Source organism: Hydra viridissima, unplaced genomic scaffold, assembly GCF_058129835.1.
Source record: "Hydra viridissima isolate aposymbiotic clone 2 unplaced genomic scaffold, HvirCarnegie_v1 scaffold_12, whole genome shotgun sequence".
NCBI classification, from domain to species: Eukaryota; Metazoa; Cnidaria; class Hydrozoa; order Anthoathecata; family Hydridae; genus Hydra; species Hydra viridissima.
In genome coordinates, this window is record NW_028324311.1 from 13,789,044 (window position 1) to 13,806,046 (window position 17,003).

Here is a 17,003-nt window from a genome sequence, read left to right on the forward strand (position 1 = left end):
CAATGCCAAAAGCTAACCTCGAAAAACCAGATCTTGACAATAAACACGATATACCGCAAACGCATAACGCTTGTATTTGAGCAGTCATTTTAATCAAAAATCAACGGACGATTTTTTTAAATGAATGGAGCTATGCGAGGAGGGAAAATGAGAAATGTTATAAACACCTGAAAGTCTTACCCTACTCAAACATGTAACAATCGATCGAAAGAAAAGAGCAAGGCAGCCAAAAGATCGGGTGGACACACAGGTGCAATTACATTAGAAGCAAATCAGTCACACCATTAAAATTTAAAACTGTTTTCGCAAAAAAGGACCAGAAATACCATTGAAACGGAAACCGCTTAATTAGTAATGCTCGCGAAAATTCTGTTGCCATTCTCAGACAAACACTAATAAAAAGAGACCGGTAAAACCTGTTTTAGAAAACCGTGACACAGAGATTGAAACAAAAGCACTAAACGAAATTGAAGATTCAATACGTTGTCCGTACTAGAATTCAAGAAACATCTCATCAGAGAACTTTATGAGAAGATTTCACGAGAAAATTAAAGAGAATTTTTCGTTGAGGAAAATTTTAAAGAGATTTTTGAATAAAGTAAAACAAAAAAAGAAGATTTCAAAGTGAGAATAGCACAAATATAAAAAGACATTTTCGGCCACGAGTCCAAAGGTGGTAAGAGAGAATAGTTGAGTGTCTGATTACATATCAATATCGATTATAATATAACAATATTTGTACAAAGTTAATGTTAAAAGAATATAGTCTTGAGATAAGTATTTGAAAATGTTTACTTAGTAACTTACGTAAGAAAAGAAAAATTGTTATAATTATTATATTTTTGTAAACGTAAAAGTTGTAGCTTACCTAAGTTTTAAAGAGATGTATAGAAAGGCACTCTGGATACCTGTTTCTTCGAACATGGATCGAAATAAGCCCAACCTGCGTGAAGGGCAAGGTTCTTTTATCAAAAATATAGTGATTCCGTTGTTTACGGCCAAATGTATGACAAAAAGCAACTGTCAGTGAAAATCCCACTAGTGCTGATTTTAGCTGTGAGTTATTAGAGAACGTCAGTAAAAACCACGAACATTAGTTAACAATTTAGAAAAGTCTGGGGAATTTAGAAACAATTTAGAAAAGTCTAAAGGGGAGTCTGATGTATAGCCGTTTTTGTTTTTTTTTTATCTTTCGTTGAATTTCTGAAGTAAGGTTTCACCAAATCGATATGCTTTTATAATAATGAAAACTGCTTACATATTTCGCAGCTTATGCAGTATCGACTCATCTTTAAGCCAACTTTCACACTAGAAGAAACGTTTCAATAGTAACATCGCAAGAATAGGTAGCTCATCATTGCACAATTAAACGAGTGCGTACGAGAGAATCGATCTATATATTATCGAAGGTTTTCATCTGTTTTCTCTAAAGAAAAGAAACAAAGAAATGGCAGCAATAGGTAGATTATAATAACCAGCGTTCGGCCCTCCGGTATATACGAAGCCGCTTTATAGGGAAAAAACGAATTTCCGAAACCAAGTTTTAATTTCCGTAAAGCGGCACTTTTTTTTTTTTGCGAAGTAATACTTTTACATCAATTTCCTCTAAAAGAACTCAAGATATTCGAGATCTGTTCGCGAAGCATTTTGAAGAGGTTAAACTAAAGGTCAAAAATGCCATCGCATATATGAGAATTCTTGTTGTTTTTTTTGACAAGCGACGAATACACTCCGTCAAAAAATATAAGATTTCTCAATTTAAATTTGCATGGCTAACGAAAGGTCATTAATGTTGAACTCAACAAAGGGTCCTTGCCTTCTGAGAAAGCAGTTTAGCTGGTTGAGAAAAAGCTGAACAAACTCGGTGTTGATATCAAAAATGACGTTGTAGCAGCAACTACATTTGGTGCAGCATTGACGCTAACGTTTGGTCTCAACCAAAGTTTAGCATGATTGCTGGACCTGGTTTAATCGTGATGTGAACTAATTTCATCAAAATCGTTTTGCATATTGCTTATGCATTATAAAGGGAAAACCAAATGAGAATACTGAGGATCGCAGATTGAGCTGAACAACAAAGCTGCAAATTTAAACTTCAACGACGACCGCAAAGACCTCATCAAAAAGATACGATTTCTTTCTAGACATTTACAAACTCACCTGTTCGATATTGAGCCCTTCAAAAACATGTTGTCTGCGAACGAAAATTATGAAATAAACTACTACACTTCGCTCAAGAACTATTACATAAAGTCAACAACGAGGAAACGGAAGAGTATATAAAGCCGAAAAACCTTCTTTGAAGGAACAGTTGGAGCTGGCAATTGAGAAAGTATTAGCTCAGGATAAATTTATCAATAAAATCTTGTTATATGAGTTTGTCTCATACCAGGCTAATAGAATCATGCCGTCTTGTATGCAACTGAAATCAAACCTATGCACAATTTTAGCCAACGTCTATAGAGCAGGGATGGCCAAAACGTGGCTCGCGAGCCGCAAGTTTTGTTATAGCACGGAACATTGCAAGAGTAAAACATCCTTACACTGATGGAGAATTTGGAAAGCAAAGTATTTCAGATGTCCTCTTAGTTTTAGATCCTAAAAACAGCAAAATCCAAAGGTTAATTTCACAGATTCCTATTTCTCGACATCCAACTGAAAGAAGAATATCTGAGATTAGTGCTGATATTGAGAAGCAATTGTTGAATGACTTAAAAAACTGTGAAGCATTCAGTTTAGCTTTGGATGAATCAACAGATGTTCAAGATAAATCTCAAATGGCAGTATTTGTTAGGTATGTAACATCAGATGTGATTGTGAATGAAGAATTACTAGCTTTGGTTGAGCTAAAAGATACAACTCGTGGAGTTGATGTAAAGGAAGCTCTTGAAACAGTTCTACTTAAAGCCAATGCACCTATCAACAAACTTGTTAGTGTTGCTACAGATGGTACGCCAGCAATTGTTGGCAAACATGTTGGACTTATTAAGAAGTTGTTAAAAAGTTTTAAAAAATTAAAAAGTTGGTTTGTTAAAAAGTGATGCTAAGTATCCAGAGTTCGTTCCAGTTCATTGTTTAATACATCGAAAAACATTTAGTAGCAAAACATTTTAATTTTTCAATTGTTCTAAAATCAGTGACAGAAATTGTAAATTATATTCGATCAAATGCTAAAAATCACAGACAGTTTCAAAACTTTGTTAATGAGTTGGATCTTGCTGACAAACCAAATGACCTATCATTTTACTGTGCTGTACAATTTAATCTTTTTTGATTGAAAAGAAAAAGACTTTTGAAATTCTTGATGATATGAATTGTTTGCAAGATCTTTTGTTTTTGACTGATATAATGCAACATTTACAAAGTCTGAATTTGTCTCTTCAGGGAAAAGGAAAAATTGTATCTGATCTTGCTCAGACCATTTTTAGCTTTCAAAAAAAAATTACCCTTCTTCAGAGAGATCTTACTTTAAAAACCTTTAACCATTTTCCTCAAATGAAGAAGACGATTATTTCTAATCCTTCAATTCAGTATGATGACCATAAGATTGAATCATACAGGGAAAAGTTACAGAATTTGCTGGAAGACTTTCAAAAAATGTTTATAGATTTGCATGCACTTAAATCATCTTTAGGATTTATAGTAAATGCTTTTTTAACTGATATTATTGGTGAAGGTTGTCCAATTCCATCAAACATGGTTGAAGAAGTATCTCAATTTGAAACAGAACTATTAGATCTCCAAGAAGATCAAAATCTTCTGATGCTGCATAAAACACTAACTTTATTGGAATTTTGGCAGATAGTGCCTGAGGTTAAGTATCCCCTACTGAAAAAGATTAGCATAAAATTCTTTTCAACTTTTGATTCAACATACACATGTGAATCTTTATTTCCCACTATGAAATTTGTCAAACCAAAGTATCGTGCAAATCTAACCACTGAGCATTTGTCAGAATTACTTAGAACAGCAACTACAAGCTTGAAGCCAGATTTTAAGAGACTTACCAGTAAAGATCAGAATCTTAGTGCCTGATTGGAAAATTCAAAACTGTTTGTAATTTTGTTACTTTTTTAAAAACTTATGATGTGTATATGCTTCTTAAAACAATTCTATAACTGGCTTTTCTTGTGTGAGAGTAAAAGGGAGCCAGTTTTTTTTTAACTTGATTGAAATGAATCGAAACACTCAAGATAATTTGAAATTCTAAACAAGCTTACATTTAAAGTAAAGTTTTTTGCCTTTCAAAAAAATTTATTTTTAATTAAAACATAAAAACTAGGAGTAAACATAAAATTTGTGCACAAAAAGTTATTTCGAAAAAATTCTTTAGAAAGATTTATTTCTTTTTACAAAAATTTAAGTTTAACTTTATGGAGTATTTTACAACACTTATTTTGCCACCAGTTTCTAATTTTTTTGTAAGGCAAAATAACTTTAAAAATAGAGTGCAGAAAAATTTTCTTAATGAAATATTTAATGCGGCTCTTCGGTTTGCGTAAGTATTTTAATGCGGCTCTCGTGCCAAAAAGTCTGGCCAGCGCTGCTATTGAGCGTGAATGTAGATTTACCGGTAATTTACCGTTTCTGATAATTGCCTAAAGCTACACTTAACGACAATTAATTATAATAACAGAATGTTAACTAGATACAGCGTCGTCCGGCACCCATTTATTTTCGTCACCTGCTGCTGGTGGGTGCTTTCCTGGGAGCGCTACTTTTAATTTTGCATGGTCATTCAAAAAACTTTTTACTCGTTTGATTTATTGGGGTATGTCATTTCAGGAAATGCCATTTAAAACAAAACCCACTTACAACAATTAAACAATGAATGTCACATTCAAATTAATCCTTTAAAATAATAAAATAATTACTGTCACTTTTAGCAATAACTGGTATTTTTATTTTAGTTATTACTGTAACTGTTATTATTATTATTATTACTACTATTATAATTAGTATTTGTAATACTATTGTTATTACTATTATTACTATTATAATTAGTATTTATAATACTATTATTTTTACTATTATTATTATTATTATTTTTATTAATTTTGTTATTATTATTATTATTAGTAGTAGTAGTAGTAGTAGTAGTATTTACAATACTATTATTATTACTATTATTATTGTTATTATTAATATTACATTTATTATTATTATTGTCATCATTATTACATTTATTAGTATTATTGTCATCATTATTATTAACTTTTATATTAATACAAATTTTTATTAATATTATTTTTAGTTTGATTTTTATTATTGCTGTTATTATTATTGTCATTGATATTATTATTATTATTATCATTATTTTTAAAATTATTCTTATCACCATTGTAATTTTTGTTATCATTAATACAAGGATCAATATTATTATTTTTAATGTTTTTATTATTATCATTACCAATATTGTTCTTTATACTATCATTATTTTAATTTTTTAATTTTGTTATCATTCTTACTATTGTAAGCATTATTATTGTGACAAATATTGCAATCCTTATTATTACTTATGAAATTGCTATTATAAGTTATATTATAAGTTATACTAATATTTTAACTGATACTTATATTATTATTTCTGTTATATATATTATCTTAATATAATTAGTAGAGAAATGCTTACCGTTTAACCTCTTATAGCCCACTTTAATTTCTTGTTGTGTAAAAAATATACTTTTTTGAATTTTAGTCACATATGATCCTAGTATAATAATGAAATTAAAAAAAACACTTGTTGTATTTTTTTGGGTCAATTTAGAGTTTGTTGCTTTCAGGCAACAACGGACGCATAAAGTACTAAAATAACTTTTTTTTAATCTGATATTATAGTGCTTTACACGAAAAATCCTGATTTTTCTCCTTTACATCTCTCTGATTTTACATTTTATTTAGAGAAACGCATTAAATATTTAGGATTCATAAAAAGTTTTAAAACAGTTGGATGTTGGCGTAAAACAGAGATGGACATCACACTTGCAGCACTTTACCTTAGGGAAACCATTACAACCAGGTTATCTACATCTTCCTTTCTTATCTGTTAACTCTGGCCAATGTTTGTACCCATCATTTCGAATGAGTTTGTTCAGAATTGGCGCTGCAGGACCTCTTATTTTCTTTGCATTATAATTCAGATCAACTGATTTTGAAGGTCGTCCTTTTCTGATTGACCTTTTCCCCAGCATAATCAATAATTCAGCAATTGGCACTTTAAAAGATTTTAATGACATTAGTTTTTTTTAATTTTCTGAATCTTTTCTATACAAAATCCATGCTTGGACTCCTGAAACATCAAGAAAATGCCAGATTAGCCGACGATACCACTTTTTTGAACGAGCAGAAATACGATAGTAGCTCAATAGTCCATCTAAAAGATCGACGTCTCCCATGCATTTGTTATAGGTGACGATAGCAGAGGAACAATCAACTAAAATCTCTTTTTTTTTCTTTTTTATCCCATCTTTTTACTTGAAGTCAACAAAACGCGTTTTCAAACAAAACTTTGCGGTTTGACTTTTTAAGCGGATATGCGCAATGTTGCTTTAAAGCAACGAAGGTTTAAATTATATTTAAAAACTCGTTTGATGAAAAATTAATGTGAAAAATATATAAAACCACATTAAATATGTTATTAAACAAATTAGTCATTTTTTGAACTGCAAAAAGACAATATATTTCTGAAAAACAAAGATTAAAAACTGACCTTATTTACAAACACGCAAAAATTGAATCTTTTAAAATTGAAAAGCTTATAAACCTGAGAATTCAATGTATAACCTTTTAATGTCTGTTTATTTTGATTGGTTAAATATTGAACTAAAGTTTTCAGCATTCTTTTTATTATAAAATATCATTTTAATTAAACTTTTAAACCATTTTTTGGTATGTTGACTACAGGCAACTCGGGGCTATAAGAGGTTAATGTTCAACGTCGTTTCGTCATCAGTTCCTAGGCTTTGAATTAGTTACTAGGCTTTGGAAAAGCGCGTTCTTCAATTGCACGCGCTGTTGGAGAAAGATCTTTTGAGCGAGTTAAAACTTTTTTCCTTTTGGAATTTAATTATTAGTTTAGATATATTACATAAAGAATCATCTTAATCAATTATATATCATATTATCATATTATAATTATAATTGAAGTAAGTATATGAAATAGTTATATACACATTTTGGCGCTACTCGACTTTCTCCCCCCCCCCCCCCCCCTAATTTTATGATTGATTCTGATAGAGAATTTTATGCTGATTCATAAAAGCATAAAAACATAGACCTAAAAATCAACGGAAAGTGCTCTAATTCGAAGTCAAAGTTGTAAAAAATCCCACTAAAAACCCTAATTTCGCCATTTTGAAAATAATAAGTTAATGAACTTTTAGCTGACAAAAGCAATACATTAAAAGCATGGTTTTTACGTTAAAAAAGTCGTTAAAGTTTGTGTTGCGCAACTTTTTGTGGGAATGAAAATAGCCGTTTTTTGATTATTAGAGAATAAACTATTTTGCAAGTAATGTACTTTTGTAATAAATTTTAAAAAAGAATTCAACAGTTTTTTTTCCTAAAAGAAGAACTTTTGAACCTCAGTTCATAGTTGTTCTATCACTTGTAAAATTTAGAACATGTAACCTTCAAACCGTTTTTTTTAATAAAAAAAACCAGCGTACCATACAATAATAATTGTTCATCAATTTTTCTTCATTCTCAAATTCTACGTTCAAACTTTATTTGAAATCTTCTATTAATTTCATTTCCTTATAACACTTTCGTTACCATACTTTAAAATAATAATGCTAAGGCTTGTGGAAACCAGGTCTGTTTATTGCGCAATGTAACGGTAATTAATTCTCGTTAAAAATAAAAGCGTTTTGAAAAAAAATGGCGAATATTAGGGTTTTTAGTGGGATTTTTTACAACTTTGACTTCGAATTAGAGCACTTTCCGTTGATTTTCAGGTCTATGTTTTTATATTTTTGTGAATCAGCATAAAATTCTCTATCAGAATCAATCATAAAATTAGGGGGGGGGGGGGGAGAAAGTCAATTAGCGCCCACATTTTTATCAGATAAAGTAGAAAGGATTAAAATTTTTATTAGATAAAGTAGAAAGGATTTTAATTTTTTAAATCGTTTAGAATTTGTTTGTTTTAGTTTTTCTTTTACCAGTTTTATTTTTATTATTTTATTTTTTAGAAAGAAAATAGGGGTATGGATGTTATTTAAAGTTATACTAATGCTATTTCCATAAAATTATTACTACATTGAAATTTCTGTGATGCTATTAACTATTTTTGTTCTTTTTTAGAAAATTTAGAAAAGTAAATTAAACTTTTGTGCCAACACTGACATGGCATGTCACATGTTATTGTATGTAAAGGTTAAATTTTGATATGAGGATTACAGTTCTTATGAAGAAAAAAAAGAAGGTAAAGAGTATTGTTTGTAAATATATATTTTGTATCTTTTTAAGTTTTCTTGCATCGTTTTTAAAATTTTTGTTTGCATACGTTTATTGTTTGCATATATGCTTTTTTGATATGTATGTGTATGTGGTAATAAGTGCTTTATAGTTTTTTATCAATGTGTTTTTATAATAATGTAAAGTGTTTTTTTACTGTTTGTGTATGTGTTAATATGTGTTATATAATTGTTTTAAAAATGTGTTTAAATCTGTATATAAGGAATATATTTAACCTTATATACATATTTAAACACATTTATTGTGTTTATAGTTGGTACATATGTTTATATTATGTTGTTTCTGTGTTTTCAAAGTGCTGTGACTTGGTAAACATCTACCTGAAAATCAATTATTGTATTTTAGAGAAGAAGCAGAACAAATGGCAATAGATCGAGCAGCTCAACGTGATATGCACCTAACGGCATGGTTTAAGTTAAATACTGAAAATGAAAGAGCACATTGCTTTTCTTATGTAGACATTCCTTATCACTTTATATTTGATGATAAACATTGTAAATGGAAGGTTAGACAAAGGGGTGGTAATAAGGTGATAGTAAGAATGAATAAAGTTAATCCAGCTGGAGAATTGTTTTTTCTTAAACTGTTAATTTTGCAAGCAAAAGGAGCAACATCTTGGGAGGATGTGCATACTGTTAATGGTATTGTCCTTGAAACGTTTCGTGAAGCATGTGTTTTGAAAGAATTGTTGTAAGATGGCACTGAATGGCAGAATACTCTTTCTGAGGCGGTTTTAACACGTACGCCAAAGCAAATTAGACAGTTGTTTTCAATTATTTTGAACTTTCGTGAATCTGACAATCCTTTACATCTCTGGAATACATGCAAAGCTTTTATGATGGAAGATTTCATTCACCGCTCAATCCCACTTCTAATAGCTGAACAAGCTACTCTTCATCAAATTGAAAAGATTATTAATCAAAGTGGTAAAATGCTGACTGATTACAATCTGCCTGTTATTGATGAGTTTATTGGCTTAAATCTAGAAAATTTTGATGAAAACGTTCAACAATTGAAACAGTAGAATTGTGTATAAACACAGCCAACTGAAACAGTAGAATTGTGTGTAAAATGTTCTTTGCATTGGCAATGGGTGCAGAAGCTTGCATTAACTGAAACAATGAGAGTACAAGTTGGGGAAGGTGAATTTTCCCAATGGCTACTAAAACTTGGGAATGGAACAATACCTGTCAAAGAGGAGGATCCTTTTAAAGGATGCGTTAAAATACCAAATCAGTGCATTATTAGAGAAAATGAATCAGTTGTTGAAAAGATTTTTGGAGATGCTGATCAAAATGATTATTCTAAACGCGTGATTCTAACACCAACTAATGTTGATTCATTATCAATGAAGAAGTGCTTGAATGTCTGCCGGGTGAGGTCAAAATTTATTTAAGTGCTGATCAAATTGATACTGATGACCTTAATGAAAGAAATAACTTTCCTGTTGAGTTTTTGAACAGCTTAACTCCTTCAGGTATGCTACCTCATTGTTAAAAATTGAAAATTGGTTGTGTAATTTTGCTACTTAGATATTTAGATCTCAAAGCTGGGTTATGTAATGGTACTGGAATGAAAGTTTGTGCTCTTCAAAATAATTATATTGATGCAGAGGTTTTGACAAGTGTTTCTGGTGGTAAATGGGTTTTTGTTCCTTGAATTCAGTTGGCTCCATCAGATTCTACTTTACCTTTTGTTCTGAAACTTTGTCAGTTTCCTGTCAGATTGGTTTATTCAATGACAATTAATAAAAGTCAAGGTCAAACATTTGATAGAGTTGGGGTATATCTCAAAAAACCGTGTTTCTCTCATGGTCAACTATATGTTGCATGTTCAAGAACTACGGCATTTAACAGTTTGTTTTTCAAAATTGATAAACATCTCATTCAAGATATGGTAGGTGAAAAGTGTTACACGAATAATGTTATATATTTTTTTATTACTTTAATATTTTTTTTCATAGTTTTTGATAAATATACCTGTCATTTAATATGTTTATATGTGTTATATGAAACCATATTTGTTTATAGCTGTATATATGTTTAAATTATGTTGTTTCCATGTTTTCAAAGTGGTTTGAGTTGGCATTATATTGAGCAAGATTGATAACCTTGCCAGCCAAGCGGTGTACTTATAGCAGAGGTGTGACTTGGCAGCATTTAGTGTCAGGGGGTTTTACTGCTTTAGAGCTAGGTTGTGTTGTCTAGCCTTTTTTAATTATTCTGGAAACACAATAATGTCTGTTAATGTTTAGCGTAATGTGTATGGGAGAGTTTGCAACCTTGATCTTTAAATCTAGGGTGTTTTCATGTCCTAAATTTGAAGTAATTGAATAACTAATATTGAATATAAAAACAAATATACTTTTATGTAGTTATATGTTTAGTAAAAAGATAAATATATAGTTAAGTTTAAATTGGTTTTCTACTTTTGTCTTTCATATTTTAATTTGGTTTGTTATTTTCGCTGGATTTTAGGATCAAGGGTGTAAATATTCTATTGTTTTGTGTTATTGTTGTGATGTTTTGTGTTGATAGACTGCTTGGCTTACCTTCACGTTGGTGTCTATTGTTAAAAATGAATAATAGGTAGTTTCATTATTGGAACTTACTGCTTTTATTTATTTACTAAAAGCCAACATTATGCTAAAAATGCAGTTTATATCTTAATTTGATTTTTTTTTTTTTTTTTTTATTTATTTTAATATTGTTAATCCTTTGCACTTCGAAACAGATTTTATAGTTACATTTTCGATAAATGTTTTTATTAACTGCCATGTCAATATAGGTTACTATAAATAGGTAAATCGATTTTCAGTGTTTATGTGGTTTTTTTGTTTTTTTTCTTTAAGATTTACGATGGACGCATTTATACGATTTATAAAAAGAAAACCTGATTACCTTTTATTGTAAATTTTTGTCAGTTAAAATGATATAAATAGATGCAATTAGTTCAATTTTTTTTTAATTTTCTCTATTTTATGCCTAATAATATTTGTTGTACGTAACTTAGGGGATCTTTATAAACGGGGGGTGAATATTGTAGTTTTGCGCATTTGTCAAATATCGAGTTACTTAAATCTTATAAGGTGTTTAACTAATTAATTAGCTTAATTTTGAGGAAAGAAAAATTCTGAGATATGTTAAATTCTTAAATCATCGTTTCACATTTTATTATTCTGGTAAAAGGTCTTCATCAAAAACTTGATTACTCTTAATAAAAATAGCTCTATTCTCCTGACCACCATTAAGGCAAAAACGGGGAAGGGAGGTCCTTTATTAGTTTCAAAATATTTAAGAGAATTAAATTTCGAGTATCAAAAGGAGTTTTTAGTAAATTGTAGCTAATTACCGTTTACTAAAAGCTATTGAAACAAAGAGGACATATATATAAAAATGGTCAGATTAGTGCCATAAATAGTAATGGTCAGTTATTTTTTAATAAATTTATTTGGCTGTGTGCATTTAACGTTTTAAAGACATTTTCCTGTTTTAAAGAAGAATGTATCAAGGGGATACTAAAAAATTAATAATTCATGTATAATTAACGTCCGCTTTATATTACTCTTATTAGTTAAAGTTCATGTTATAAAAAATATAACAAAAATTTAGCTTTTTTCGTCAATTTAAAGCATGATGAAGTGTTGTTATTTTCTGTCAGTAACTAAAAACGTATTGTTTTGAACTTAGTAATGTCGAGGAAAATGGTTCTGCCTTACACTGATATGACATATGTCAGTTTTAAATTTCTCAAATAATGTTAAATAATTGGTAAATTATTTTACCTCCGCATACTTTTTATTTTAATTTTACAGATGGTTTAATTTTTTAAATTTGAAGGCGTTTTTCTAAAAGGGTATTAGTAATGGTTTCGCTACTTTAAATTGTGGAAAACAGCCACTATAAATTAATTTGTTAAAACGGCCACTATAAATTAACATAGTTGTAACTTATTTAACCTCCTCCTTCCTTTTTATTTTATTCTTACATATAGTCTTTTTTTTTAATTTGAAGGGGTTTTTCGAAAAGGTTATTAGTTAAGGTTTCGCAACTTTAAAATAAAAACAGCCACTAAAAACTAACAGACCGACCATAACCCGTATTACGGGTTGCTTATTGCAAGTAATAATAATACTGTTATATAGATTTTTAGTATTATTCTTATTGCTATTAATTTTGTTCTCTATTTTGTTTATTTTGTTAGCATTTGTTTAACTGTTTTTATTACTTATTATCAATTCATAATCATTATTATTATTTATATAAATTATAACAACAATAAGAACAATAATAAGAATAAAAAACAAATTTAAATGTACAAATTAATGTAAAAGTTATAATAAAGTCAATATAAATAAGTGTAGATAACACTATTTATTTATTTATAGTATCATTCGTTGTTTATATATCCAGCGAGCTAAAATGAAACATGTCAAATCATTTTGTTTTCTCAATTTATAACAAGCTTTGTAAAAAAAAACTTTTTATAAACTTTGTGAGAGTTTATAAAAAGATGTTAGCACACATGAGTGTAGAGAAGAATCGAACTTATTTTGGTGCTCAATTTTTGTAAACTAGAATACTAAAGGAATTTCATCTTTTTTAAATAATTATGCCAAATATCGTCAGTTTTAAGAGTGCACAATGTTGTTTAGTGGTAAGCATAACTTTAAGAAAACGAAAAATGAACGCAAAAAAAATGGAGAAAAGTAGAGAAAAAAAAGAGAAATCAAAAATTAAAGAAACTGCAGGCCAGACTAGATCTTTTCGATGTTTTTAAATGTAAGCAATCTGATGCTAGAAATGTCATAATTTGACGTCACCTTCACTTATCAATATAGGCTCGGTTCTCTTAAATTGATTTTCAAAGTGACTTCTCATAAAACAGCTTTAGAAATATTTATTTAAAAACAAAAAATGATTTTCTCAAAAGCAAAAAAACTATTAAGAAAACCAAAGTTTTTTAAAAGTAAAGTACATCCTTCTGATAGCACAAGTAAGCCGCTGGAACTTGATTCGTTCGCAACAGATCGATACGATTCTTTTTTAAACGAGCTGGAGTGTGAATCCATCTTTGAAACAGCATTGTCAGAAATCGGCACTTGCTCTTCGAAAACAGACGACAAGTATCTTGCTGATACTACTAAGAAACAGGGAAACTTCAGAGCTTCTGCTGTATCCCACATTACCAACTTGGGCGCGGTAAAACGTCTGCTGTCTTTCACTCTTTATAAATATATGCTTTGTTATTTTTGTAACATATCTTTAACATATCTTTTATGAATAATTAGAATATGAGAAAGGCTATGAGAAAATTGAACAATCGTTGCGCAGCAAAAAGAATTCACCCGATTGTTCAAAGTGATTAGGTAACCATTTTAACATTCCAACAAGCACGCTTGATAACCTTAACAATATCAAGAAAATAATATTAAAGGCATTAATAATAACGACAATAATAGAAAAGAAATTTTTTAATAAGATTCATTTCAACAATAATAAGAATCAGAAGAATATTAATAATACTGTTATCAATATTCTTATGACTAGTGTTATTATATTATTATTGATAGCATTAATATTATGAATAAAAGTAAAAAGAACAAAAAAAAAGTAATAATACTACGAATCATAAAAATACTAATATTCATATAAGTAGTAATAATAATAATAATAATAATAATGATAATAATAATAATAACGATAATAATAATAATGTAAATGATAATAATAAAAATAATAATGATAATAATAATAATAATGATAATAATAATAAAAATGGTAATAATAATAATCATGATAATAATAATAATAATGATAATAATAAAAATAATGATAATAATAAAAATAATGATAATAATAAAAATAATGATAATAACAAAAATATTGATAATAATAACAATAATGATAATAAAAATGATAATAATAATGATAATAATAATAATAATGATAAAAATAATAAAATGGTAATAATAATAATCATGTCAATAATAATAATAATGATAAAAATAATAATGATAATGATAATATAAATGATAATAAAAGTAATAATAATAATAAAAATAATCATAATATTAATGATAATAATAATATTAATGATAATGATAATAATATTAATGATAAAAATAGTAATGATAATAATAGTAACAATGATAATAAAAATAATGATAATAATAAAAATAATGATAATATTAATATCAATGATAATAATAATATTAATGATAATAATAATGATAATGATAAAAATAATAATAACAATAATTACAATAATAATATTAATAATGATAACAATAGTAATAATGATAATAATATTTATGATAATAATACTAATGATAATAATAAAAATAATGATAATAACAAAATTAATGATAATAATAATAACAGAGAAATAATAGTAATAACAATAATAATAATAATAAATATAATAAGAATAATGATAACAACAATGATAATAAAAGTAACAAAATTAGTAATAATAATAGCAATTATAGTAATATAAATGATAATAATAATTTTAATAGTAATAACTACATTAATAACATAAATAACACTTATAATAACAATAATAAAAAAAACAAAATAATAATAATATTAATCAAAACAATAATACCAATAATAAAAAAAACACAAAGAACAACAATAAGAATAAGAATAATTTATTCAGAATAATAATCAAAAACCTAATAAAAAAAACAAAAAATTCAATAATAATAGTAATAAAAATGATAAAAACAACAAGAAAAATAATATTGTTAGTAACAAAAATAATAATAAGAATAACAATAATAATAATAATAATAAAAATAATAATAATAATCATTATCATTATTATTATTATTATTATTATTATTATTATTATTATTATTATTATTATTATTATTATTATTATTATTATTATTATTATTATTATTATTATTATTATTATTATTATTATTATTATTATTATTATTATTATTATTATTATTATTATTATTATTATTATTATTACTATTTTTATTATTATTATTATTTTTCATATTATTATTATTATTATTATTATTTTTATTATTATTATTATTATTATTATTATTATTATTATTATTATTATTATTATTATTATTATTATTATTATTATTATTATTATTATTATTATTATTATTATTATTATCATTATTATTATTATTATTATTATTATTAGAAGAAGAAGAAGAATAAGAAAAGAAGAAGAAGAAAAATAAAGATAATAAGAATGGCAAGAACAATCAAAATAATAATACTAACAATTATAATGAAGAAAATATTAATAATAATAACAGAAACAAAATAACAATAATAATAATAAAAAAAAAGGTAAAAACAAAAACAATAGTAACAACAATAATATATATAATAGTAAGAAAAAGAATGATAACTATGGAGTTCAAAAGATATATATATTATTATTCAGTGTTTTAGATTACTAAAAACATTAGCGCTCTTCCTTTTTGGTACTTAAAAGTGCATTTTTAACTATATATTTAGAAGGAGAGGAAAGCAGCAGACATTTTACCGCGCCCATATCGGTAAAGAGTGAATCAGCAGAAGCTCTAAGTTTCCCTTTTTCTCAGTTGTATCGGCGGTGTATATTGCGCCTGTTTTCGAAGAGCATTCCTTGTTTTCTGACAACGCTTTTTCAAAGATGGACTCACTATCCAGCTCATTTAAAAGTGAATCGTGTTGGTTTAAGGCGAACGGTTAAAGTTCCCGTGGCATACCTACGCTTTCCGAAGGATGTTCTTTTTTTTATAAAAAACTTTGGTTTTCTTAAAGTACTTTTTTAAAATTAAAATTTCAAATATTATAAATCAGTTCATTAAAACACTAAGATGTTTTTAATATTTTGAAGATTTAATGAGCGGTAAGTTTATCTTTAACAGTAGTGTTATTGCAATACCAGCTTTAAATAATACCAGTCCTTGGACTAAGTGATGATCGGAATGCATTTGCTATGATTAAAAGCCTGGGATATTTAGTTTCTTGACAAGGGTTAAAGCGGTTCGATAATCTAGTGTCTAGTTATTTACTAGCTCATGAACATGGAAATATATACAAGAATGGGTAAAATTCAAATAAAATTAAAAGGAAATTTTATGTAATATACCCAAGTACCCATTGAAATCATCAGGGATTTACGAATTGATTTTTTTCTTTTATCCGAAAACAAAAAAATCTGTTATAATAATAATAATAATAATAATAATAATAATAATAATAATAATAATAATAATAATAATAATAATAATAATAATAATAATAATAATAATAATAATAATAATGATAATAATAATAATAATAATAATAATAATAATAATAATAATAATAATAATAATAATAATAACAATAATAATAATAATAATAATAATAATAATAATAATAATAATAATAACAATAATAATAATAATAATAATAATAATAATAATAATAATAATAATAATAATAATAATAATTATAATAATAATAATAATAATAATAATAATAACAATAATAATAATAATAATAATAATAATA

At 26.9% G+C, this 17,003-nt stretch overlaps 2 protein-coding genes across 5 annotated transcripts in view; both read left to right on the forward strand.

Annotated features, from left to right (window-relative positions):
• Nucleotides 1–7,859: 7,859 nt before the first annotated feature.
• Nucleotides 7,860–17,003, forward strand: part of LOC149881393 (zinc finger BED domain-containing protein 4-like) — a 155,807-nt gene continuing 146,663 nt past the window's right edge. Inside the window, exon 1 of the mRNA XM_090068438.1 lies at nt 7,860–7,975. The gene's annotated coding sequence lies outside the window, so the exon portion shown is untranslated. The remainder of the gene's footprint in view (nt 7,976–17,003) is intronic.
• On the forward strand, nt 8,051–11,434 carry LOC149881394 (uncharacterized). Of its 4 annotated transcripts, none has more exons than XM_090068442.1 (3): nt 8,051–8,425; nt 8,824–10,374; nt 11,330–11,434. In XM_090068442.1, exons 2-3 carry the CDS (start codon nt 10,216–10,218, stop codon nt 11,372–11,374), a joined length of 204 nt encoding a protein of 67 aa, XP_089924568.1. In that variant the 5' UTR covers nt 8,051–8,425; nt 8,824–10,215; the 3' UTR covers nt 11,375–11,434. The 4 variants fall into 4 exon arrangements, 2 of the variants coding, with proteins under 2 accessions (XP_089924568.1, XP_089924567.1); XR_016445513.1 differs by having other exon boundaries at nt 8,060–8,425; nt 10,551–11,434; XR_016445514.1 differs by having other exon boundaries at nt 8,060–8,425.